Raw genomic sequence first — 25,250 nt, 5'->3', positions numbered from 1 at the left:
CCAGAAGGAGGTCGGGAGAAGGAGGCTCCAAGCTGCTTCCTGGTGAGGCTACACCCTCATGGCAAGCCAGAGGGTATAAAGCTCTTGAGTAGGAAGGGAGTATGGTGAGTGGCTGGGGTAAACAGCCATGAAAGTCCACTATTGCTGAGCAAAAGTGACAGAGTGTATTGTGTAACAATAAAGAATGTTGGGAGCAGAAACCAGCTACAACTCATTTGACATCGAGCTCTTTGCATGGGGCAGTGATGAATCCAACAGACACAAGGCTAATATCCTGACTATTTTTATTTATTTATAAGTTATAAAAACAGTTCTGCTCAACCTTTCAGCTCCACAGTGGAGTGCCCAAGTTGGCTAGCAACAGTGATTAACGCATATAATTTTTTTTTTTTAAGGACAAACTAGCAGTACCAGTAATGGCAAATAATAAATAAAACAGGTGTCAAACAAAACCATGAATCAAAGATTTAAAAGCATGCCTAAACAACGCAGTTTTCAACTGCTAGCCAAATTTCTTGTGTCGATTTGTTCCATAATCTGGGGATTACTACCAAGAAGGTCCTTTGTTTTGTGTCCATTAATCATATATTATATGGATGTGAGACACATAGCAAGACCTCTTGTGAAGACCAAAGTGCATAGGCAGTTCTCCTGGCAATCTGATGTCCCAGAGAAGGGGGAAATCCCCACCACCACCATAAACTTGAATGGACTCTAACCGAGAGCAGCTTCAGACCATTATCTCTATTGAAGGAAGTTGCACAGTATGTCTGCTCCTTCAGACATAGGGATGCTCTCTGACCAAGCCAAAGGCAGAAATAACTGCATTTGGTTAGTAACTTGAAATTGTTTTTCCCCACAGTTGTTCCTCTGCATCAGAATAAAGCCTGTGGTCTTCATAACATTAATCAGCATTGCTTTGAAAGGGTTTTTTGGGGGGTGGGGGCGGTTCTACAGGTAATATTCCATCTTGGATCTGTAATATGTTTTCAGCAAGAAGCCATTTGGTGTTTAACTTATTACCAGGATTAAAATGATAATATACAATGTCTGACATCCAGAGCAATGTTCTCTTTAATTTTTTTCATCTGTGTGCGGAATTAGTTTTGTTCTGGGTGGAAGTATCAAGGCAGTGTGTGCACACATATATTTAGAGTGGAACCTTCCTGATTCAACCTGAGCGGGATCTAAAATTAACTGAACAGACTTCAGAAAATCTGTGATCATGCGCATGCCTTAGACGGAACAGCGATTCAGAGCAACAACTTTGGAATGTAGCAGAGCTGCATTCCAGTGCAGAAAGATTGTTTACTGAATTCTTTGGGACTCAACCAAATAGCAGAGTGCATGTAGGGGGAGGGGGAATCTATATTCACTGCTCTCCCCTGCTTCCATAATAAGTTCTTTGCCTTCCAAATATATATCCCTTACTGAGGGTCACACTTGGGAGGTAGGGGAGAGGATGGTACCATGCAATATCTCCAAAGCTCAAAAGTGTGTTCTCCCTTTCTTCCACCCATGCCCATGCGAGCATCTACTTCTGATTTAGGTTAGAATAAAGATTGGTCATGACATCTGAATCAAACTTTATATATTCTTCATATTATTTCAAATATTTATTTGGAAAAAAAGTGTGATGTTCACGCAAGGTTTAAAGTGAGTTATAGATCACTGTTTATTTCAAGTTAAAATAAACCAAGATTGGTGGGTTCAGACTTCGTAACAGATCTTGGTTTACTCTAACCCAAATCAGAAGTATAAGCTCTTATGGGCATGGGAAGAGCAGAGTGCACACTCGTGAGCCTTACAGACAGTGCTCAGAACCAGATTTAACTACGATTCTGCATTATGCCTAAATCAGCCCAATGAATGTCTTTGTTTTATCACAGCAATAATTACTAGACTTTGGGAGGGAGCAGTTGCACTCTAAAGTGTATAAGTAAAACTTAGTTTGGGTAAACAGGGAAACATCTTCTCTTCTCCAGTTTGTGCATTGTAACAATGAAAGCTTGCTCTTACACATATTATACAGTATTCTGCACATTTTGTGCTGCGTGTTTTAAGATGGTGCCACACTTTCAAACTTGTTTTCTGCAGATGGTGAGGATTAAACACAGCAAGAAAAAGCCAGATTGTCTGCTTTGAGAGTTGGCGATGTTATGGGAAGAGGTGTGAAATGTCTGACAAAATAAATGAGCACTTGTGGTGGCAATGGCTGAATGAGTTAATGCAGACAGAAATTGATGCCTTCAAAAATGTTCCAATTTTTCTTGCATCAAGAATCTGATCAGACTAAGACTCCAAATAATTATATGCAGTAATTAGCAACCCTGAGGCAGATAGCTGAGTGTTGGCTAATCTGAAGATGTCGGGCCATAAGCGTCACAAAGGGAATTACTGGACAATGTGTACTTTCAAAAAAAATTGGACCCATAAATTGTCCTAACACAAAAATCCTGAGTTTGAGAAATTGTTGGCAAGTCATTCTATCTGTGGCTTTCAGAGATGAAACACATAGTCCCCCACCGCCACCCTTGTTTTAATTTGGGGGGGGGGTCTTCTAGGCATGTTATCTCAGAAAGCAGCTGAGTTAACTCAGAAAGCAGTTGATTCAGTATTTAACTGCGTTTTTAAAAAAACCCTTGGATTTTTACTTTGTGGACTTTTTTAATTTTTTTAGTTGCACATCATGGTTGGTGAGGCCATTGTATGGAGATCTCTCCCTGTTCCTGGAGAGAGGGGACACTCAGGGTGCCTGAAGCAAGTTTGCAATGTCTGTAAGAATAAGGTCACAGAATGAGACATGATGTTGCTCTATTGTCTAAGATCCTCCTAGAAAAGACTGAATCAGAAAGACAAAATTACTTGACCCATATCTAAACATGCAGCCCTAACCCTTCCCTTCTGGCTTGGGATCTCTGCATTAGGACTGGTGAAAGGGAACCTGGAGGCAGTGGTTGACTTGGAAATCTTCCTATATGCTCCAGATGCATTATTGTGTACAGAACGTAGCAGCAGCTAGGAAGCAAGCCAGTGTCCCTGGGCTATATATGGTACATGTTTATTATGGCCTTTGATTTATTATCTCCAGGCTGTAATTTTTCTTTTAGCTGCCGTTGAGTGTAGGTAGCCTGTAAAATAGTAGCAATAATATCTGGCATTTTTATAGACCTTTACATCTCCAAAGTGCTTTATGGACATTAATTAACCAGTTGTTATCTTTGGAACCCATTTGGTCCTTTATTCACAATTCCAGAGCTCTGCTGTTATACACAAACTTCTCTCTTTCCTTTTCTATACTCAGAAGCCCTGGTGCAAAAAAGAAAAAAACATGTTTACTGTTTATTTTATGGTACAGCAGTCTGCTATTATATGAGACAATGTATGGTGGAATCCAGTGCGTGCTTGCTCAGTCCCATTGTTTAGTGGGTTGGAAAGGAAAGGAAAGGTTGTGCCATCAAGTCGGTGTTGACTCCTGGTGGCCACAGAGCCATGTGGTTTTCTTGGTAGAATGCAGGAGGGATTTACCATTGCCATCTCCTGCGCAGTGTTGTTGTTGTTGTTGTTGTTTACACAGTCAGACAGGTGTTATTGACTGGTTTGTTTTATCCAGACATCGAGTCCTTCCCAAGGACCTGGGGTGGCTGAATTTTATTATCAATATTGTTGCTGTTATTATTATAGATATCATCGCAGAATATAGGCTGTTCCCAGTAAAGCTGCTTTTTGTAATTGACTGATGGTGATTTCTGTGGCCCCTATGGTGTTGACCTCTTCAAGGTCTTTTCGAACTGCACCCAGGGCGCCAATTACCACTGGGATTATTTTGGTCTTTTTCTGCCACAGCCTTTCAATTTCCATTTGTAGATCTTTGTATTTGGTGATTTTTTCTATTTCTTTTTCTTCTATTCTGCTATCACCTGGTATTGCTATGTCGATTATTTTGACTTGTTTTTCTTTCTTCTCAACTACAGTTATATCTGGTGTATTGTGTGGCAGATGTTTGTCTGTTTGTAGTCAGAAGTCCCATAATATTTTTGCATCTTTATTTTCTACCACTTTTTCAATTGTATGGTCCCACCAATTTTTAGCTACAGGTAGCTTGTATTTTTTGCAGATGTTCCAGTGTATCATCCCTGCTACCTTGTCATGCCTTTGTTTGTAGTCACTCTGTGTGATCTTTTTACAACAGCTGATTAGGTGGTCCACGGTTTCATCTGCTTCTTTACAAAGGCGGCACTTGCTGTTTGTGGTTGGTTTTTTGACTTTTGCTCTTATTGCATTTGTTCTTAGTGCCTGTTCTTGTGCAGCCAGTATTAAACCCTCTATTTCTTTCTTCAAGTTGCCATTCTTAAGCCATTGCCAGGTCTTGGTGATGTCTGATTTTCCACTTATATTATGCAAATATTGACCATGCAGTGGCTTATTTTTCCATTTTTCTGCTCAGTTCTTGACTTGTTCTTTCTTGTAGGCCTGCTTTGTTTCATTGGTGTTAAATAGTTTCTCGTTATTGACCATTTGAAGTGCATCTTCTTCACTGTCCTTGATATATTCTTCAAGGCCTCTTTTCTCCTCCTCTACTGTTTGATGGACTTGCAGCATTCCTCTTCCACCTGAGCTGCGAGGGAGGTATAGCCTATCGACATCACTGCGGGGGTGCAGAGTATGATTGATGCTCATTATTTTCCTGGTCTTACAATCTAGCGTCTCTTGCTCTGCCTGGGTCCAGTCTATTATTCCTGCACTGTATCTGTTACTTCCGTGCTGTGCCATAATAGGTATAGCCCAGGTGATTATGGCTTGTATGCTGTTCCCGCCGCCATTATTTATTATTTATTATTATTATTATTATTATTATTATTATTATTATTATTATTATTATTATACATTTATATTCCGCTCCTCCTCCAGGGAGCCCAGAACAGTGTACTACATACTTAATTTTCTCCTCACAACAACCCTGTGAAGTAGGTTAGGCTGAGAGAGAAGTGACTGGCCCAGAGTCACCCAGCAAGTATCATGACTGAATGGGGATTTGAACTCGGTTCTCCCTGGTCCTAGTCTAGCACTCTAACCCCTACACCACTGGTAGTATGAGATGATATCTTTCAGCACCTTCCTGTATTGCTGCTGTCCAACACAGGAGTTTCTTGTATTCTGGAAAACACACCAGTGGGGATTTGAACCAATTTGAACCAGTGGAGATTTGAGCCTCCTGCTCTCTGGGCAGGTTACTTCCCTGCTGTGCCATTAGGTGGTTCTCAGTGAGTCTTACTCCCAGATAAATGTACATAGGATTATAACCTTAGTGTAAGATCTACTTAAAGGGTGCGGGGGGGGAGTGTTCAGTATATGGCATGTATAGTGAACACGTGGGCTGGGTTGAGACGGCATGTGAGATCATAGATCGTGCTAACCATAGTTAAGAACCCACATCATACTGTATATTGAGCTTCCATAGAACAAGCAAACCAAGGTTTAGAGCTGCGTGTCTACCTTCATTTCCCATCTGCTCAGGACTCAGCTTTATAAGTTCACTTCTGTCTTATGGTGCAGCAGCTTCTTGAGGCAAAGCAAAGGCCATATGCCAAAAATATGTGTCAGTGTGACTATACTCCATGTGGCAGCCACAGCAGTGGCTTAAAAATGGCCCATCATGAGGATATTCCTGATTGTGTGTGAAGAGTCTCCAACCAGCCTATTGCATGTTCCCAGCAGTCACGGGGGCTATTGTGGACATTCTCAATGTGATCAGGGATATTAATACAGGAGCTTCCCCCACAGAGTTATGGATCCCCTGTGGAGTGTTGGCATGTGAAGTGCTGCTCCGTGAAAGCGTTTTTCAGGACCTGCCATGGTGGGTGATAACATTTGAATGAACGCTCCAGTTCCTGTCCTTTAGGGTGCCTGAGCACCATTAAGCTACTGTCTTCCTCTTCCTTAGGGTCTGGTATGCCATATTCTGAAACTTCTCTTCTTCAACACTGCCTCTGATTTTAGTTTTATCCACCTCCAATTTTCTCCACATAAGATCTTGGGTATAACCCATTGCCTGAGTCCTGACAATCAACCTGTGTTGTTTCCTTGGGTTGCTGCTTCTGTAGGCAGACCTCAGCCTGGCTTTTGTGGAACTCAGGCCTCCATAAAGTATGTTGTTCCTCTCCGCTCCTCCAGTTCATACCAGCATACACCATGATCTTGCTCCTGCAAGTGCTGCCTATATCCGAACAGTCCCTAACACCTTTAAAATGATTTCAGAGAACGTTGAGAATGGTAGCACAGTGGTGCTATGCAGAGTGAGTGCTCCTTACAGTATATGTAGATGCAACTAGTACATTTATAAAAATGGAAGCCTGAAATACCTTCAGCTTTCTTTGGCCACAGGTTTGTTCAGCAACATCCAGACTAAGTTAGTCATGACTAAGTCCCATTGAATTTAAGGGGTTTTAAGTTAGGCATTACTAACTTGTCTCATGGATTTCAATGGTACTTACTGACTTATAGAGTAGTATAGTACAATGACTTATAGAGGAATAGGAAGAGATGGTTGCTGTGCTGCTGCTATTTTCTTTTTATGGAAGCAGCTAACAGTTTAGTCAGTGCTTATCTCTCACCTTATTTAGGAACAAAGAACCTGCCTTATACTGAGTCAGTCCGTTGGTCCATCTAGGCCAGCTTCTCCAAGGTTTTAGGCAGGAGTCTTTCCCAGGCCGACCTGGAGATGCCAGAGATTGAACCTGGAACTTTCTGCATGCAAAGCAGATGCTCAACCACTGAGCTGTGGCCCTATCCAGCAAGCTAAGCAAGTTAATCAATTTATGCTTCAACCAACAGGTTTATACTAAACCTGGTTCTTTGATGAAATTCTCAAGATCATACTGGAGCTCACCCTGACTGAAGGCTGTCCACAGTCAAGAAGTTTCCAATCTGTGCCACCATTTGTAATATAGTGGATGCAATATCGGCTAGGGTTATCCTCTCATTGGTTGAACTTGGCATTTACTTGCCATGTCCTGAAGCAATCACAACAACTAGTTCAACATCACAAAGCAATTAAATAAGAAATCAATATGGACTAAATTGCAGGGCTAGGAAATTTTGGCCAACCTGTTTTTGGAAAGTGCTGCATTATGCTGCTCTTCCACCTTCCCTTGGCTGCCAGTTTGAGATATTGGCAAGCAAAAGGCTCCAGATTCTACATTTCTGCTTTTTGGGCACAAACAAGGTTCTTTTTCAACCCTGCTAAATTGACTGTGAGAATTGGCCTTGGAGGTTGATGAGTCTGTGGGACTTTCTGTTTACTATGGTTGACATCTTTTAAAACTTCAGCCTTTTACACGGCTTTGGAGTGTCCAGTAATGCCGCAGAAGCACTTTCATCACTGTAGAATAAATATATAATGCTTCTTCTTGCAACAACAAGAAGAGTTGTGTTAAATAGACTTCTTAAAAACATGCTTGTATCTGACTCTGCCAAACCATTATTTTTTTACGTGTGTATTTTCCATTTCATTCCTTTCTGTCTAGTTCAATTTAAAATTTGCTATAAAAATGTAATGAGGTGCCTGTTTAGCGTAAGCAGTTCCTAGATCACATGCTTGAAGCTTGGGACAGACAGCAGCACCTGGTGTAATATGGTGTAATAACGCTGCCATTGTCAGTATCTATGGTGTCCAGTGCACACAATTAAAGAAAGATACTAAACCAGAGATGCAAATTAAGAGCAAACCCAGTGTGGCTCTACAGATGAGATCCGTGGGGAATCGTACTGTGAGGATTGCCCTGATCCCAGTATTTGCAGTAGTTCTGATGAACATGAATAAAATCCGATTAGGCTGAAAATGCTTCCTCTAAAAATGGCATTCTTTAGCCAAAAATATCCAATTATCTCTCAAAAATAACCAATTATCACCATAACATATTTTATGGTGCTTCAGAAGGAAAGGGCAAATGGTTTATTTTATCAGGCATCTTAAGACAAATAAAACTAAGCACCTTGTTTTGCAGACTGACATATATGGCAAGGGGGTGGTGACCAGGGATTAATATTTTTGCCACCTGTAGGCAAAAAAATTGCTGCCCATGCTTTAGGGCTTGGGGGCATCGGGGGCAAGTCAAATCTTTAAAAAAAAAAAACTTTTTTCAACCGCTGCTGCATGGTGTGGATGCTAGCAGAAACAGGGGGCGGCCGGCGGGGGAGGGCACTCACAGAGGTGAGGGGAGACTGAAGTGGCAACAGCTTCTTTCCTGAGCCTGCCTTACACCCAAATGACAGGTTGGGCTGTTTTTGACCCATGTTGGGGCTCTACGTGCAACGCAGAGAACCCCAAAATGGGCTGAAAATGGCCCAACCTGAAAATGGCCCGAAAAAACAGAGAGGGGGAAAGAGATCCCCCCCCCGTCGAGTTGGTTTCCTTAAAATACAGAGTGAGCGTGAAAAACCCTAAACTACTCTCTTGAGCGGGGGGAGGGGGAGAGTTCTGCCCACTTATTTCTTGTTGAAATAATAACTAAAACACCAAGACAAAACATAGTTAAATATAAATCCATGACATTGAGTAATTTTCTGCATATTTGGCTTCTTTCTGTTCTCCATCCATCATTTTTGCTAATAATGTCCTTCTCTTTCCTAGGGATCAGCAGATTCATACACAAGCAGACCATCGGACTCTGATGTCTCTCTGGAAGAGGACAGGGAAGCAATCCGCCAAGAGAGAGAGCAGCAAGCAGCGGTTCAGCTTGAAAGAGCAAAGGTGTCTTTTCTATCACTTCTAGAACAAGATGGCGAAGGAGGCAGTTAGTCAGTGTTCAGATTTACAAGGAGGCCAACTCTCCATCCCAGCTTTTGTTCTGCTTCCCTTAACTGCTCTTTTTGAAAGGCTATGCATGCGAATCTTGATTTGGCTAAAATTGGAGAGGGGGATCAGAGAGGGAGGTCTGTGGATTTCCTTATAGGCCTCTCTCCCTTTCCCCTCATCATTCCAACACTGGCAGCATGTGCCTGGCAAGGAACTGCAGGAGTCCAAAAGCACTGGGGATCAGAAGGCAGAGTTCACTATTATATTTGAACAAGAACTGGTAATTTGTTTATTTTTAGCTAGAAGTTTCAATGGTATTTACTGGGAAATTGTATTTTCAGTATGCTGTTAAAAATTACTCAAATACATATTACCATTTGGTTAGAGTTTTGCAGTGACAGTGTGTGCCTATTTTAAATTAACTGCAAACTGAAGGAGGGCTACACAACACAGTGGAAGAATTGAGAAAAGGGAAATAGGCTTGAATTTTTATTTTATTTTTATTTTATTTTTATTTTATTTTATTTTTATTTTTATTTTATTTTTATTTTATTTTATTTATTTTATTTTATTTTATTTTATTTTACAAGCTGTTTTTTACATTCCCTGCCTTGTTTGAAGCACCTGTGTTCTTCCTCTGAGGAAGATCATAGATGTCAAAGCACTTCAAGAAAGCTGAAAAACAGTGTGTGTACGGAAAAATAAAATCATGTTTCCTATAAGCTTGGTTTTTCTCCATTCTTCTATTTTTAATTACACTAAAAAAAGCCTCCGTCTAAAGCTGTATGATGTTGCCTTTTTGGCCTCACATGGAGACTGAACGATAATTTCTGAGATAATGAATTGTTCATTTTGGGATTCAAATTAGCAAGCATAGAAAACAAATTACCAGTTTCAGAAATTGCTTCAGTTTATGTCGGGGTCAAACAAACTAACTTGGCATTCAGTTGCCTGTTTCTTGGTCTGCCTGCCTGCTTGAGGTGCAAATATGGGAAATGAACTTAGAGCCCAAACATAAGTACATTCCTTCAGGAGCCAATGCAGGTTATCCTGCTGGGGGCAAGCTCTGACGCATGTGCCTGGTAGGGATGTGTGAAACTTTATTGGCTGATTTGATTTAGCGGCTTTTCAGCCACGAAAGCTTTTATTCCAAACCAACAAGCTGCTGGTTCAGTCAAAGTAATCATGGCCAAACTGGGTGGATTTGCTTCCAAAGCAAATTTGATCACTTCAGCTCCTCCCTTGTCTTGTCCCTCTGTCCAAGTACTTACCTGGCACAGGTAGGAGGCAGGCTAGTTGGCTCTATTTTTATTTTTATCCAAGTGTGGTGAGGTAGCAGCATTTTCCATGGTATAATTAAAGGTGACTCCCTGCAGTCCTGGGAAAGGATCAGCGTTTCTTGGGAACTGTAGTCTTTTTCAGGGATGTAGCCATGGCTACAGAAAAGGCTACAATTCTAGGAAACACTGTGTCTTTCCCAGGATTGCAGGGGAAGAAGGGGGAAAACCCACTTCTGGGAGTCATTTTAAAATGACGCTGTAGAAGATGCTCGCTACATTGTCACATTTGGTAAAAATTAAAATAGAACCAGTCTGTCTCTTGCTTCTAAGTGCCTGGTGAGTACTTATAGAGGGGAACGAGGAGAAATTGACCAAAGTAAAGTGGGATCTTCCCTCAAAGCTGCTGCTGCTACTACTACTACTACTACTATATTGCAGTATATTGCATTGCATATATTGCATTTATAATATATCACATTGTCGAGGTGACCCTGAATCAAAGTCTCACATAGCCCTATTGGATGGATGGATGGATGCAGTTCCACCCTCCTTATTTCAGTCAGGTATTTGGCTTTTTCAGCTGTCCCTGCCCCCAATACCTGGTAGGTTTATCGAGTTAAACATTTTTTCTTTACCATGTTTAGTTGCTACTGCTACTATTATTACTATTATTATTATTATTATTATTATTTTATTATGAAGTATTGCTCTTAACAGAGCAAGAAAAGGGTTTGTGATTCTCACAAGTGACAGCTAATTGGCATTCTACACAGCCAGATGGGAGGGAGGTGGCTTTATGATTTGTCAAAAGGGCAAGCCAATGTCAGAGGAAATCCTGGCATCCAATCAGCATTTGCACAGCTGAAAATATCTCTCTCTCCATCCTCAGTGGAGGAAAACCACCAGTGTGAGCATTTTGAGAGGGTTCATAAAGATAAGAAAAATTTGATGGATGCAACTAATGTAACATGTTGTGCTAGAATGTTGGTACCAAATACATTAAAACTAACTAGTGGGTTAAAGCCTTTGTCTCAGAGCAGGGATATAGCTAGGGGAGGGGGGCTCGTGTCCGCCCCTGTCCCCGGTGGCCCCTTAGAGTGAGGGAGATGAAGAAATTAGGGAGGGGTGGAGCTGGGGGGCCCTCGGGAGCTGGGGGCCCCCGGGTTCTTTGAACCCATCCACTCAATTATAGCTACACCCCTGTCTCAGAGCAAGCTCATGTGAGGGAAATAAATGCTGAATCATCCCTGCTGAGCTACATGACTAGGCTACTCCTAAAACATTTCTGTAATATCAGTAGGTTCAAAAGGTTGCTACCAGATCTCTCCTACAGGCTACTCTGAAAGGGAATTGGAGTGATGAAAGATTCCCATTCACCTTTTCCTCGCTAACAAGAAGTTTATAAGTCCATTTGCCCTCCCTGGCCTGCTGCCGGCATGTGGAGTTAAATTGTTAATTTGGCCAAGCTCTCATTGAGATGCATTTTGCACCAGAGAAAATCTCCCTTCAGCAACCCACCCACCCCCTCCCGCCTTTTCTTGAGTTAAATACCAACTCGGAGAGTCTTGTAAAAAGAAAATAACTTAAAAAACAGTTTTATTCATTTACTACAGACTGTTTCCATCTGAGGCTTTCCCAGCTTCTAAATACAGTTAAGAATACTTAGTATGATCACAAAAATAGATTGTCTCAATGCACATTTAAATGTTTATAGAGTCTTTTTCAGCACCCTCGACAGGATGGGCATAGGCTAGTGTTTCTTATTTTAATTACCTTACAGGTTAACAATAATAGAACAGTATCAGGAATATGCAAAATACACCCACCAAAGAAATAGAAATTCTGACTCAAAGTCTGACTAAACAAACTTTTCCCTAGACTAAACTTTCCTTTTCCTTGAACTCACCCAATTCCTGAGGAGAAACAAGCTTCCTGTAATCCTTTCTTTCAAGGATCTACAGAGTTATTCCATAAGAGAAACCTCCATGCTGGCTTCAACCATGAAGGAGCAAAGTTCATTGCCCCTCACTAAGCCTTTCCACACACGCTTCTCTCCAACAAAGACTGCTCTTCTTGTTCCCAGAATTCCCTGCGATTACTCTCTAGCTCCCACACAACTGTTGTACTGATTGGCTGCCCTGGAGTTCACCAGTGTGTCAGTCAAGACAAGGGTTCACTGCCTGTTAACTCTTTAGGGGTAGGGGTGTCTGATCACTACCCTAACCCATTGTCATTTGCCACCTATGATTAGAATGCTGTTGAAATAGGAAGTGTTGCCATTCATTGGTGCTGACTAATGTTTCAAAAAGTGGTAGAAAACAGTTTAATACAACAACAACTACTACTACATTTTGTAAATATGCTGCCTGTGATTCCCCTTGATGCAGCTCTTTGCTGGCACTTGTGTAGGGGGTGTAGAACTATCTCATGGATTATGATGTAGTGCTAGGCAGCACAGATGGCCCTGTTCCCACTCTTTAGAGAACACAGCCATCTCTTTGTCACTCAGAAATACATAACATCTTAAATGAAGGCTCCATGCATGAAATAGGAAGACCATGTGCCTGTGAAGAGGCAAGGGGTCATGTGTCTGTGGAAGACATATAGACATATATGTCCGTGGAAGACACATAAGAAGGCCAGAGTCCTTGTCAGCCAGAGGAAAGAGATGAATAAGATGGACCTTTGTCTTCCTTGGTATAAAATTTGTACTTAATTTCCTATCACTTCATGGAAGAGAAATGGGAAGCCTTTGTGAGTGCAAGGCCTTGGGCTATGCCTATAGTACACATTTAGTGTGTACCACAGGTACTCCCTGCCACTTGTTGGGGCATGACTATTAATACAGATCATGAAAGCATCAAATATATTTATAGAAGAGAATAATATTTGTGGCTATTGGGCCAGTGACACCTATGTCCACAGTGCAGTATCCTTAAACCGATCAAAAGAGAGCAGCGTGAATGATGTGGTGTTAGGAGAAAGCAGGAGAAAGAAATGATGTGGTGTTAACCCCACTGTGGCTGGGGTATATGGGAGTTGTAGTCCAAAAACAGCTGGCGGGCCCAAGTTGAGCAGCCCTGGTCTAGGCCCATTCATATGTACAATGAGTGTACAGTGTACACAGGTATAGTCATTCACATGTAATGTTGCATACAGGTACAGAAGTACACTTCCTACCTGTACCATGCATTTGAAGGGCCTGTATGCAAGTGCACTTATAAAATGACACAGAGACAGTCATTCACTCAAACACATGCATGGGTGTATACATCTGTACACTTGTACAGCATAATGTCTGATCTGGGCTACTGTTAGATGAGTTTTCAGCATTTTTTTCTTCTATCTGAAAGCTTCAGCTCAGGTACTCCATATAAACAGCCAAGAATTGTGACACCCAGAAGTAAATCTTTCCAAAGTTAGCGGGAAATAAAGATAAGTGAATCCACCCTGGAATTGGGCCAAACAAACAAATCCCCTAACTCTATACTGTGGCTTCCTTCCTCCTCCTGCCCTAAGGAGCCTCATGACCAAGACTCCATAGCATATCTCTGAGCTGACCACACCTCTCCCTCCTCGTCTCTATGTAACTGGCTAAGTGCTCAGGCTCAGCCCTCTTCAGTCTGACTGATACTCTCAGGAGTAAGGGCAATGCTGTTACTGAGCACCAGCTGGCATTACCAAGCCTGTCAGACACACTGAAGGAGGGGTGGGCTGAGCCTGAGCACATAGCCAGCCCATCAGGTGGAGAGGAGGGAGGGAGGGATGCTGCATGACACTCCCCTCACTTTTGGAGAGGGAGCCAATGGTGTATCATGCAAGTAAGTCAGGGAGATGAGAGGGTTCTGTGTACCTGTGTATCCGTAATGAGGTTTCAGAGTACCCTCAGGGGTTCAAGTACCCCTGGTCGAAAACTTCTGAATTAGATCATTGATCTGGGTCACTAACAGTCTGGAAGTGAATAGGTTTATTAGATGTCAGTGAGCATAGCTGCACTCATGGTTACAGCTCCCAAAGTGTGGAGGAAGTCCCGCCCTGAAGCTGTCAATCACCCCCTCGAGTCAGCCACTCACTAGGGATGTGCAAACTGGCTCGATGTTGAGCCAGTTCGACGTCGAACTGGTTTGGTTCGATGGTTCGGGGTCAAACCGAACTACCCCTTGTTCAGTCCGACCCAGGATTGAACACCCCTCGAATGTTTGGGGGGGTTCGCGAATGTTTTTTGTCAAAACAAAATTCAACCTTACTCTCTTCCGGGGAGTTTCTGGAGGCAGCGGCGGGGTGTGTGTGTGTCTGCAGAGGTTCCCCCTCCCCCTGCCGGTTCTCTCTATGGCCCCCTCCGGCTGGCTGTTTGGCCTTCTCCCCTCGGCGCGGTGGCCATTTTGGATGCCACGCGCCTGCGTGATTGGCCTCTGTGTGGCCCTGCATTTTACAAATAATATAACAGAATCTGGCCATGACAGAAATAATATCATTATCCACATTAATTAAAAGATAATTTAAATAAAATTTATCAGTGAACATGAATAGGTTTGGGGTACAAGACAGATATGTTCTGCTTAGCTTCAGTAACATCAAAGTTGCTTGGTTTTAAGCATTTCAGAGCAGCGTTGGAACTGAAAGGTAATTGACGGGAACTGTGCTGCCGGGAGAGCTTGCCTAAGGTATCTGTGTGTTTATATAGGAATAGAATGGTACCATCAGCTGTTTTCACAACCAAAATAAAGAGCCAAATCTTGTTATCCTGATATTTGACTCTTCTCTGGGTAAATAATACAGTACTTAAAAAACAAACAAAAAGTACTTATGGAATTAGATGACCATTCTTGTGAATGTGGCTTTGGAACTGATTCAGTGCATATTACTTCATCAGGGCCACATCTGGTAGTTTGTCTGAGCAGGCCAACACAGACAGAACTTTAAATATCACTTCAAGTATAATGCTACACATTCATCAAGTGTTGAGTAATCAGGTGATATGCATTATTGTGTGAACTAATCCCAAGAGAAGATCTGAAACGGAAAGAACAGAAGCCTTCAAAGCCATTTTTAAGGGACTAAACTTGCCAGGTGCTAGCTTGTCACCTTCTTGATGAGGTGAAGGCGGTTTGGTGCAACAGACAGCAAGCGTAGCTTTATTGTTTTGCCTAGAATTTTACAAAATTTGCAAAAGATAGGGATGGGTGGATTTTTCCTTACTCACCTCATATTAACTTGGTAATGAAACTATTTCTTCCTGGGGAAATTGGTTTGGAAAAATTACTCCACTACTCTCCAAATCCCAAATGCACCTTTTACTTTTCCCCTCCAGCAGCAACAGGGGTGGAAAGCAGCGAGGGTGAGGGTGGTTGCTTCTTTCCTTTCCTCCACACCCTTGCCCTGGCAAATGACACATGATGAGGCTTTTTCCCTGGAGCTCCCATGCCCCCTGGAATTTCGGGTTTCACCTGGATTTTAAGCATCTCACCCAGATTGCTTAGCCCACCCAGATTCACCCAGATTCCAGCTTTCATTTAAAAAAACCAAAACCAAAAGCTAAGCTCTAGCCCTGGCTATATCTCCCTTGGAGTTATGGAGCAAAACGTACAGTCCCTATTCTGCTAAAAAATTATTTTCAAGCCAATTTACATAATATGCAAATTAGGCACCCAGATTGGGAAAGCCAGAATATTCCCCCCTTCCCTTTCTCCTTGCTCATTCCACTCAATTGTTGTGATTGATCTCACAGGCTAGGTCCTCAACACATTGGAAAGAGTGGTGCAGTGACTTCTGGGAGTTGTAGTCTTTGCAGTAGCCCATGTGCTGCAGTAATGCGAATGGGAATCTCGATAGTGTCCATGCTAGGGGGTAAAGTTAAAGCTTCCTCAGGCCCCACTGCAGCTCTATTCTCTTGTGTGAGGAATCCAGCTATTTTTAAAAGAAAATGTTGGCACTTCAGATTAATGACAGGTTTGACATGATGGGTATCTTGACCCTCAGTGTCAGGATTTCTTGCCACAGAAAGTCTTGAACCAGCATCTGTTGGGGGAAGAACTGGTGCTCCCCTGAACTACTGCATCTCCTTTGCAGACCATGTGGCTCCTGGTACACAAGACCCCCTTTTTTTCTCTTGCTTCATCTCCTTTGAATGACTGGTCACTTTCCATGCCTGCGCCGATATAACGAGAAATTTATTTCTGTTCCCAGTCAAAACCTGTAGCATTTGCTGTTAAGACTAATGTGAGCTACTGTGGAGCACTGGATGAAGATGTTCCGGTACCCAGCACTGCCATCTCTTTTGATGCTAAGGATTTTCTACACATTAAAGAGGTAACTACACTCTGTAATTATTCCTCTTACCTGCCAATAGCTTGAACCTGAACAATTAGTTCTGAGCCATGCAAGACATAAAGCCAAAGCTGAAAAGCAGCCAGAGCACCACTATTGCAGAGCATAGTGTTTGATTAGAGAATGACATCCAGGATCATTCATCCTGATCAAGGTTTTAAGCAGTACTGAGGCTATATTGGACAACTTTAAATTGCAAAGCATCAGGACCCAGTGGGGCTTAAACTCATTCATACTTGTTAGAATCAGGTATTTGACCAAACTCTGATCAATAGTGAAATGAGTAGAATGGGTCTCCAGATTGGCATGATGGAAATATTTAGAATTATGTGGGAAGCCACTTCATATAATTAACTTCATACATGGAATTTATTTTAAGTGAGTTACCATGCTGCAAACGTAATGTATGAATTGAGCTGCTGTACAAAGCTTGTCCTTCCAAAGTGAGCACCATCCAGGAGAAGTGTGTGGGAGCCTTTTGTACAGTCCTTCCTGCCACCCCTCAAGAATTGGTTTCCGAAAGGGTAGAATTTCTGTGGCTTGCAGTTTGCTTATTTAGGAGTTTATCTTGGAATATACAAAGTGCAAACCAAACATCAGTTGGGTGGGTTAATTTCCGAGCAGATTGCTCCTAATCTGAATGTATTTGCAGGGTCAGCTCTGGGGGAAAGCAGTTGTTGGGCAAACCCAGCTGCAGTAGCGCCAGATCGCCATAAGTACCTTCATTAGTAGTAATGAAGTACCGTTATTAAGGTACTTCACCTCTGAGTTTGCAGCTACCATTGCTGGGCAAGTTGATGGGTAGGTGTGTCCTCATCATCTCTAGGTCCTCAAAGTTTATTCCTTCTCTTCTGTCAACCTTTCCTTTGACCCTTCTTTTAAAAGCCCTCATTCATAGATGGCAGCATATTTGTGTTGGAGTAGGAAAACACACTAGGCAGCATCACAACTCATGTTGCCTGTGTGCACTCATTTTTTGTGAGCCCTGCTTCCATCTGCTGCCCCTGATGTACTCTGAGGGTCCCCCACCCCTCAGGTACATACTTCCAGGGGACAGCAGAGGGCATGGGAGGCTTGGCAGCATTCTACCATGAGGGCAGTGTTAGTCTGCTTGCTGCTGTTTTCCTCAGTGGGAAAGTTGCTCGTGCTAGTAAGTAATATTTTACCAAAAATTTTTTTTTAAACCTTGCTTTTCTTTAATTATTGTTTAACACAGTAGTATTGGCCACAACTACACTAACACATACTTGGGACTAAAGACCATTCCTCCTTCTCACCAGCCCTTACTAGATAGGAAATCTGGCCTCATGCCTTCCCAAACCTTTCTCATTATTTTCTGCATCCTTTTCTGAGTGACAAGTCTATGCCACCGACTGATGGGGATGCATGTTTATTTGGAAGTACTCTTACTAAACTTGGTGGTGCTTCCTCCCAAAGAGTAGTCCTACAAGTTTGAAAACATGTAGTAGTCTACATGTTTTCAGCCTCCCATTCCTTGGAGCTAAGGAGGTTATGTAATGTGTGCACCACTAAGGATAGATGTTACTCTCCACGAGAATATGGGACTCCATGGAAGTCATCTTCTCTTGTGTGTGTTAAGCTCAGTGTCCTGCGCTAGAGACTTTATCTGCATGATTGTTTTTAATAGAATATCAGTTGGGATGTAGCCGGGGCGTAGCTCGGGGAGACGGGGCCTATGTTTGTCCCTCTCCCCCATGGCACTTTGGAGTGGTGAAGCTGGGGGCCCCCGGTTCTTTCAGCCCATCCACTCAATTATAGCTACACCCCTGGGTGTAGCTACAATTTAACAAAGGGAACAGGGGAACAAATGTTCCTGGGCCCTTGAGGGAGTGGGGGGCCGCTACTGACTGGGTTGCTCTTTGTGTGCGCTCTCTCTCTAGCGCTCTCTCTCTCTCTGTCTCTTACCTCTCTGGTAGAGAGAGCTGGTCTTGTGGTAGCAAGCATGAATTGTTCCCTTTGCTAAGCAGGGTCCACCCTGGTTGCATATGAATGGGAGACATGTGTGAGCACTATCAGATATTCTTCTTAGGGGATTGGGGCCACTCTGGGAAGAGCAGCTGCATTCTTGTATGCAGAAGGTTCCAAGTTACCCCACTGGCATCTCCAAGATAGATCTGAGAGAGATGCCCGCAACCTTGGAGAAGCCGCTGCCAGTTTGTGTAGACAATACTGAGCTAGATGGGCCAATGGTCCTACTCAGTATAAGGCAGCTTCCTATGTTCCTAAAGTGGTGGACAAGGGCAGGACCCATCTTTGCTCTTTGTCCTGGGGACCCTCCATGTCTGACACTGAGCTGAAATTCTTGTGTGGATTAGAACAAATACCTGCATATCTTGCCCAGTGGATGGAATAATATTTGGGTGGGGGGTATTTTGAGTGGAAGAAGGGTTAGGTAACCCCTCCTCAGCACTTTCCTTTATTCAAACTTGCAGCCTCCTGAGGCTGTGTGTGGGTTGTTTGGGTTTTTTGTTTTGTTTTTGGTGGGTTTTTGTTCCTAAAACAGCAACAACCTTGAGCAAAGATGCATTCAACTATGTTTCACATCTAGTTTGGGCCCAGGGCAAGGTCACTCTGGCAACAAGCTGAAATGTCAGCAAGAATGGATGACTCTCCATATTCAAGATGTCTCATCTGTCACCCGTAGGACTATGCATTATGCACTTTTGGAACAGATTAAGTGACAATAATTATTGGCAATGCATAAACATTCCAGGCACAGCAACCAATAGGAGGGAAGTGTACTCCTTCCACCTACGCTGAAGATTCAGATATGCTTTGAAGAACATATGGAAGGTGCTTCATAATGAGAGTAACCTTGCTATGCTTGCAGCATCTCTGTAACTCATCTCTGGTAATCAACTCTACAAATAGAATAAGCACTTCTTTTCTCTCTCTTTTTTTAAAGGCATGCCTTCTGAAGAAATCTAGGAAAGTGTTTCATGGCATCTATTTCTCAGATGCCATGAAACACTCATAAACACCCACCCTGTCACCTAATGAATGTATGAATTGTGCTTCTGACTGTAGCACTCCAGTCTCAGGATTTTCTTACTGACTGACCCTCACAAATGTCTCTTAGGTCTCTTTTCTTCACCATAGATGTAAAATAGCCTCAGGCCCTTCTTAGCTATCTGTACCATAGCTCCAATTTGACTTCTGTATTCCAATAGGTCATTTTCATGCTCCCAGAAGCTTCCTCTCTGCATTTTTTTTAAAATAAAGACTGCATTATGCATTTCTCATTTAGAATTCGTTTTTCAAAGGGGGGAAATGGGACCGAAAGGAGGAGAATAATGTCAGGTGGAGGCCCGGGTGGGTGAGAGGGAGGAAGGAGGGTTAGGTCTGGAGGCAGAGGGAAAGGGCTAGAGCTAGCACATAATGTGATCCCTACTGAGGTGCTCATGTATTTTGAACAAGCTGTGATTTCATGGGCCTCTCAGGATAGCATATAGTCTGATAATCTGCTTGCGGAACATAAGAAAAGCCTTGCTGAATCAGGCCAAAGGCCCATCTAGTCCAGCATCCTGCTTCACATAATGGCCCACCAGATACATCAGAGAAGTCTTCAATGGGGGAAAGAGAGCACCCTTCCCCCATTGGTGTTCCCTCGCACCAGTTGTTCAGGGGCATGCCCCCTCTGATCCTGGTGGAAATATACAGCACAGTTAAGCTGTCGAGTGTGGAGAGGAATTAAGTCAAACTGGATGTTATGCACAAAAAATAGGAGGCAAAGAAAGGGAAATGATTACTTATTTGCTGCAAGTAACTAAGTACTGAGAGCTTATTTAGATGATCAGGAAGAGCACATGGTACAGTCTCATTGCATGTAGAGAATTCCCAGTCCCTGGATATAGATCATATTGCATATGGAAAGCTAACTTGACAGAGAAGTTCTTTTTCCCATACATTTTTGTATTGACCACTCTTGACTGGTGATGACCGAGACAGTTCAGTAATGTCAGATCACATTTCAGCCAATTATCTTCATCCCTCTTGTTAGCAATTGCCTCAGCTTTGCTATCTACCCTTTTTTCCTTTAATGTGTGTCCTCCTTGATGGACTGTCCCTTTGGGGTGGTGTAGTGGCTATGTGAAGGATTGGTTAGTAATCTATGAATGAATATTTGTTGTGTTGGAATCTAGAAGGGTGAAAGTATTGCATGCTACCTGGGAGTGCAGGAGGTATAGTTAATGTGAAAGAAAATTACAAGTTAAGAATGTCTTTGTTACAGAAATATAATAATGACTGGTGGATAGGAAGATTGGTTAAAGAAGGCTGCGAGATTGGCTTCATTCCAAGCCCACTTAGGCTGGAGAACATTCGAATCCAACAGGAGCAGAAGAGAGGGCGTTTTCACGGAGGGTAAGAGTTAACACTCGTTCTAATCATAACCAGATCCGAATGGTTCTCTTAAGTATTAGGTGACCAGTTTTCAATAAGTTGTTTGGTCTTAGCAACTCATGAAGTGTGGCCCTAGTTTTTTAGCATCAGAGATTCTTGAGAAATTAGTCATAAAGATGGCAGCTTCTACTAATAGATAGGTAGCTTCAGCCTAGTCCTTGTGTAGCTTGAGTCCAATCAAGTAATCATCCTTGAATACTAACATTTTGTAAATAAAGTGGAATTTGCAATAACTGAAAGAAAACCCATGCTGCTGTCATCTGTCTTCACACCAGTGAAAGGGGAAGAATATAGTCCTCCCCTTTCACTGGTGTCATCCTTACATTCATGCACACAAATCCTTTCCTTCTGTAACCCCAAGACGCCCCATTATAATCCTTCTTCTAGGCTATGGTTTTGAAGAGTTGAAGCAATGGGTCTAGAAGCCCATGATCTTCAATTCATGTTTTGATAAAGGCTTCTCCTGCAACGGGTACAAGAAGGTCATTTGTGTCTCTAGTCCTTGCTGGGTGGAGGGAAATGTCAATATGCTTACTGTGATGTAATGCAGGAAATGGCCATTTTAAATCTGCATTCATTCGTAATTACTAAAAACTGAGTAATTTGAATGTTCTTATGGACACACATTATGCTGTTGCTATGAACATGCGTTTTTCTAAAAATGTTGCCTGGCATTCTGCATAGCTTCCCCTGGACATGGTTAGCATCATAGGAGCTGCTGCATGCTCTTTGAAAAACATAAAGCAAGAGTGCTCTTATATGAACACTGTAATTACATAAACAGTGCTGTGCGATGTACAGCTTGGAAATAATTGGGTGTACAGTTGCGCAACATAATGGCGGTACATTGCACAACCGTGACTGCACAATTACAGCATTTGCACCAGAGCACCCTTGAACAATCATATGAATGCTTCTTTTTTAAAGAGTATGCAGCAGCTCCAGCAATGCGCCCAGGAAGCTGCACAGAACTGTAGCTGTTACCTTTGCCAATGGTTACCATTCATCATGTTAGGATATTATTAGATTTTAGTGCTTTTATTGTTTACTGAATTGCGTTGGGTTTCTAATGCCAGAGCCATCTTGGGTAACTTCATGCCATGTAGTGAGTTATAAATGCCATAAATAATAAATTAATAATAGTGTCTGACATCCTGACTACATTTACTAGAGGAAGTCCTATTGAAATGTAATAGCTCTTTAGAGTAACTCTTGAGTAGTTCTATTGATTAACCCAGTCTTGATGTCAGCCAATTACCTAGGGGAAATGTGTATGTGAACTTTCTTCCTGAGGGTGTGTCATCTTCTGGACTATAAAATAGTGACCACAATATTTTTTCAAGGGTAACTCAAAATAAATGCACAAGACTAGCCACATTATTTGCATGCTTCCCAACAAAACATATTGAGCTAAAACTTGCCATATGACTCAGTTACTCTGTTGACACTTTTAAGTGTCCACTGTCCAGTAGGACCACAGGGTTAGCTTTGGAGTATGGCATTAAAGGCTGTAAGCAAAGTCTTTTAATCTCTAAGTTCTTTCATGAGCCAAGGAAAGTTCCAAGACTTGGTTAACAAGCGGCCATTCGAGAAACCAAATTTTGGAATTAAAACTAACAAACATTTGCTGTGTTCAGCTTTTCTGTATAGCAACTGTGGTGAGGCGGGGGGACTTGGGGGTAATTTTTTTAACCTCCTTCAAGTCTCTTAAGTAGCTTTTGATGGATCAGAAAGGTTAAATCACCTTATTCAGGAGTCAAGTTTGGGGTTCAGTTTGACCTTGTGTTAAGAATGTGAAAACGATAAAATTTGAACATGCTCAATATAGGCTGATGTGACATCATTGCACAAGTATAGGAGATTCAAAAGCAGATGCAAGTGACTCTCTTATGAAAGCAGCCAAAGATAACTGAACTGCCTAGAATGTGTTAGTATAGCACTTTCAAAGAACAACAGAAGTGCCCTCTTGCAACCCACATACTTGACTGAATGTGTGAAAACGGAATGAGAGTAGCAGAATACAAAATCTTATCCCTTGAGAGATAACCCGCCGACATAAAGACTTTAAACATAGTTCTGGAGTTTGTAAATCTTCTCTTAGACATAGATATTCTTTCTGCTCATCACAGTACTTAAAAATTAAAAAAAAATCCCAGTGTGGCTCCTAGTAGTATACCCATGCCTTTCCTATAGATTGAGTAAGAAAAATAGCTCTCACTTTAGAGCATAGCAGCCAGCCTGCACAACAGGTACCACAACTGGCACAAGTAACAGGAGTTGGTGGTTGTCCTGGGCCTGAAGAAAAGAGTGTATAGACTTGGCTATAAACCTTGTTGGGGTATATTCTTATCTGGATCTTCCTTGCTATGCTGCTGTCTATTCCTTGGCTTTGTAGACAAAAGGCAAAGCTACTTTGAGGCCATAGACAAGCTGCTCATGTTCTGCAGTGCTTGTGAGAATGTCACTATTTCACATGTTAGACTTGACTTGTAACCCACTTGCCAAAAAAAGGTTGCCCCCGCTGCTTTGGAGTGTTTAGAAGTTTGTTCTGGCAAGAGGCACAAAGAACAGAGAAAGCACCCTTTTGATGTGTCATATGAAAAGAAAAATGGAACAGGTTCAGATTAGGAACTTGCTTGCTCGAGTCAAAGATCGAGCAGCTTGTGCAAGCTATATGCGTGAGAAACCTTAATACGTTTCCGCAATTTGCCCAATTCCTTAACCTATCTCTAAGCCTTCCCACCTCCTGCACTCCTCTTTCCTCCAGTTCCTCCCTCTTCCCCAGAGGAAAAACAATTCTGTCTTGAAGAAAGGTATATAGCAGGCAATAGGGGGCAGGAGAACAAGCAAGGAGAGGTCTTACCCAGCCTCTTCTTGGTGGCAAAAGACACACTTCATGCATTACTTCCTGCCAGGATTATGGGGTTGGTAGTCAACATTTATGCTAGTTTTGTGCTTTCCCACCATCTGCCCCCCCCCCGTCTACTTTCCTTCTTTCTTTGCTTGTAGTCAAGCCCCATAATATGGTAGCAAGTAATGTGCAAAATGTATCATTTGTTCTCTTGCCCGCCACTGCCTGCCATCCCTCCTGCTTTTCCAAAGTAAGGATCCCTCCCCCCCCACCCTTGGGTAAGTGGGGAGGATGGCATGGAGGGTGGGAGAGCAGGTGAAGCTGGGGGTACACGCCCATTTTAAGTTTGGCCCACCTCAACTGCACCAAACTTGGGGGAGCAATCAATTTGTGGTGCTTGCATGTTTGAGTTGTGCCTGTTTTGAATGCATGCCCCACCCCTAGTTCAGATCAAGCCAACATACAAAGCAGAACTGAAGAACATGGGTGGTAGTGTACAACTTGTTGACAGAGCATTTATATGGGAATTTATTTCAGCCATATTAAGAAACCATTGGGCAGCCACTTGAGGCAGTATATATTGAATAATTAAACAGCCTTCACCTGATTGATTGGTTCTGTTTCAGCTGAATATGCCTTAAATTCTTTGTGAGGTAGCTAACAGGGAAAATGCTAGATTGTGTTTTTAGAAATTACGTTTCCCCACACAGTTTTCCAGAGGTGTGAATACTGTATATAAAAACCCAATGTAGGTTGAGGGGATGGGGCATAGCTTTTTCTGTGGACTTCCATCAGGGAGTCTTCAATTTTACAGCATAGTAGCATCTCTGATGGGATAATTTTATTTATTTATTTAATGTATTTCTGTACCACCCAAAATGTACATCTCTGGGTGGTTTACAACAAAGCAAAACAAATGACAGCAGAGGTCAAAACATTAGATAAAACAAAATAAATGACAACCTATTAGCATCTAGTGTAGCTCTTTCAATACGGGAGTAACATGGTCTCTCTGAAATGACCTAGAGACCATCCTGGGTCTAATTGCAGGGACGTATTAGTTAGATGCAGTGCCAGGTCCACCAATATTGGGTTGTTTGAATCTGGTTCAAACAACATGCTGTGCAACAGCACATGCCACACAAATCTCAGATTTAAACATTACTGGAAGTTTTCACACTTGGCTTTTGTTTGCATCTCCTCCGGGAATGGAGGGGATGTGTTCACATATAGACCAAATTTACCCCGAAGTCTCTGCGAGCTATCCGGGAGCACTTCACACACAATTCAGGTTTTTATTATTGTGTGTTAGAGTGTAGCCCAATTTATATCCAGGGCAAAAATAAAATCCCTTTTTTTGTGTCGGGGTTTTTGGGGCAACTTCAGACTCGCACTAAAGCCTCTTAGTAAATCTGCTGTAAAGCCTGCTGTCTGGGAAAGCTCCTGGAGATTGCTGTAATTGTGTGAACCAGCCAAGTATATCAACCTTGGGGAGCAAAGAATAGATAGTGACCTTGTGGATCTGTGCACTCCTACCCCTGCTAACTTGGCAAAGAGGCAACTTTTAACGTGG

General features: G+C 42.4%; 1 protein-coding gene across 8 annotated transcripts in view; it reads left to right on the top strand.

The window, feature by feature from the left end:
- The window catches only part of CACNB4 (calcium voltage-gated channel auxiliary subunit beta 4), a 237,505-nt gene that overhangs the window by 172,127 nt on the left and 40,128 nt on the right, over positions 1 to 25,250 (top strand). For 7 of the 8 annotated variants that reach the window (XR_008312792.1, XM_053282304.1, XM_053282341.1 and 4 more), the window contains 3 exons: positions 8,633 to 8,752; positions 16,264 to 16,386; positions 20,657 to 20,787. Coding sequence is in view for 6 of the 8 variants with exons in the window: in XM_053282304.1 (XP_053138279.1) it covers positions 8,633 to 8,752; positions 16,264 to 16,386; positions 20,657 to 20,787 (374 nt within the window). In the remaining 2 variants the exon portion in view is untranslated. Of the gene's footprint in view, positions 1 to 8,632; positions 8,753 to 16,263; positions 16,387 to 20,656; positions 20,788 to 25,250 lie in introns of those variants that run through there. The other variant, XM_053282354.1, reaches the window with a different exon arrangement.

This window comes from Hemicordylus capensis, chromosome 1 (genome assembly GCF_027244095.1).
Source record: "Hemicordylus capensis ecotype Gifberg chromosome 1, rHemCap1.1.pri, whole genome shotgun sequence".
Lineage (NCBI taxonomy): Eukaryota > Metazoa > Chordata > Lepidosauria > Squamata > Cordylidae > Hemicordylus > Hemicordylus capensis.
This window is presented reverse-complemented; position numbering and strand designations above follow the sequence as displayed.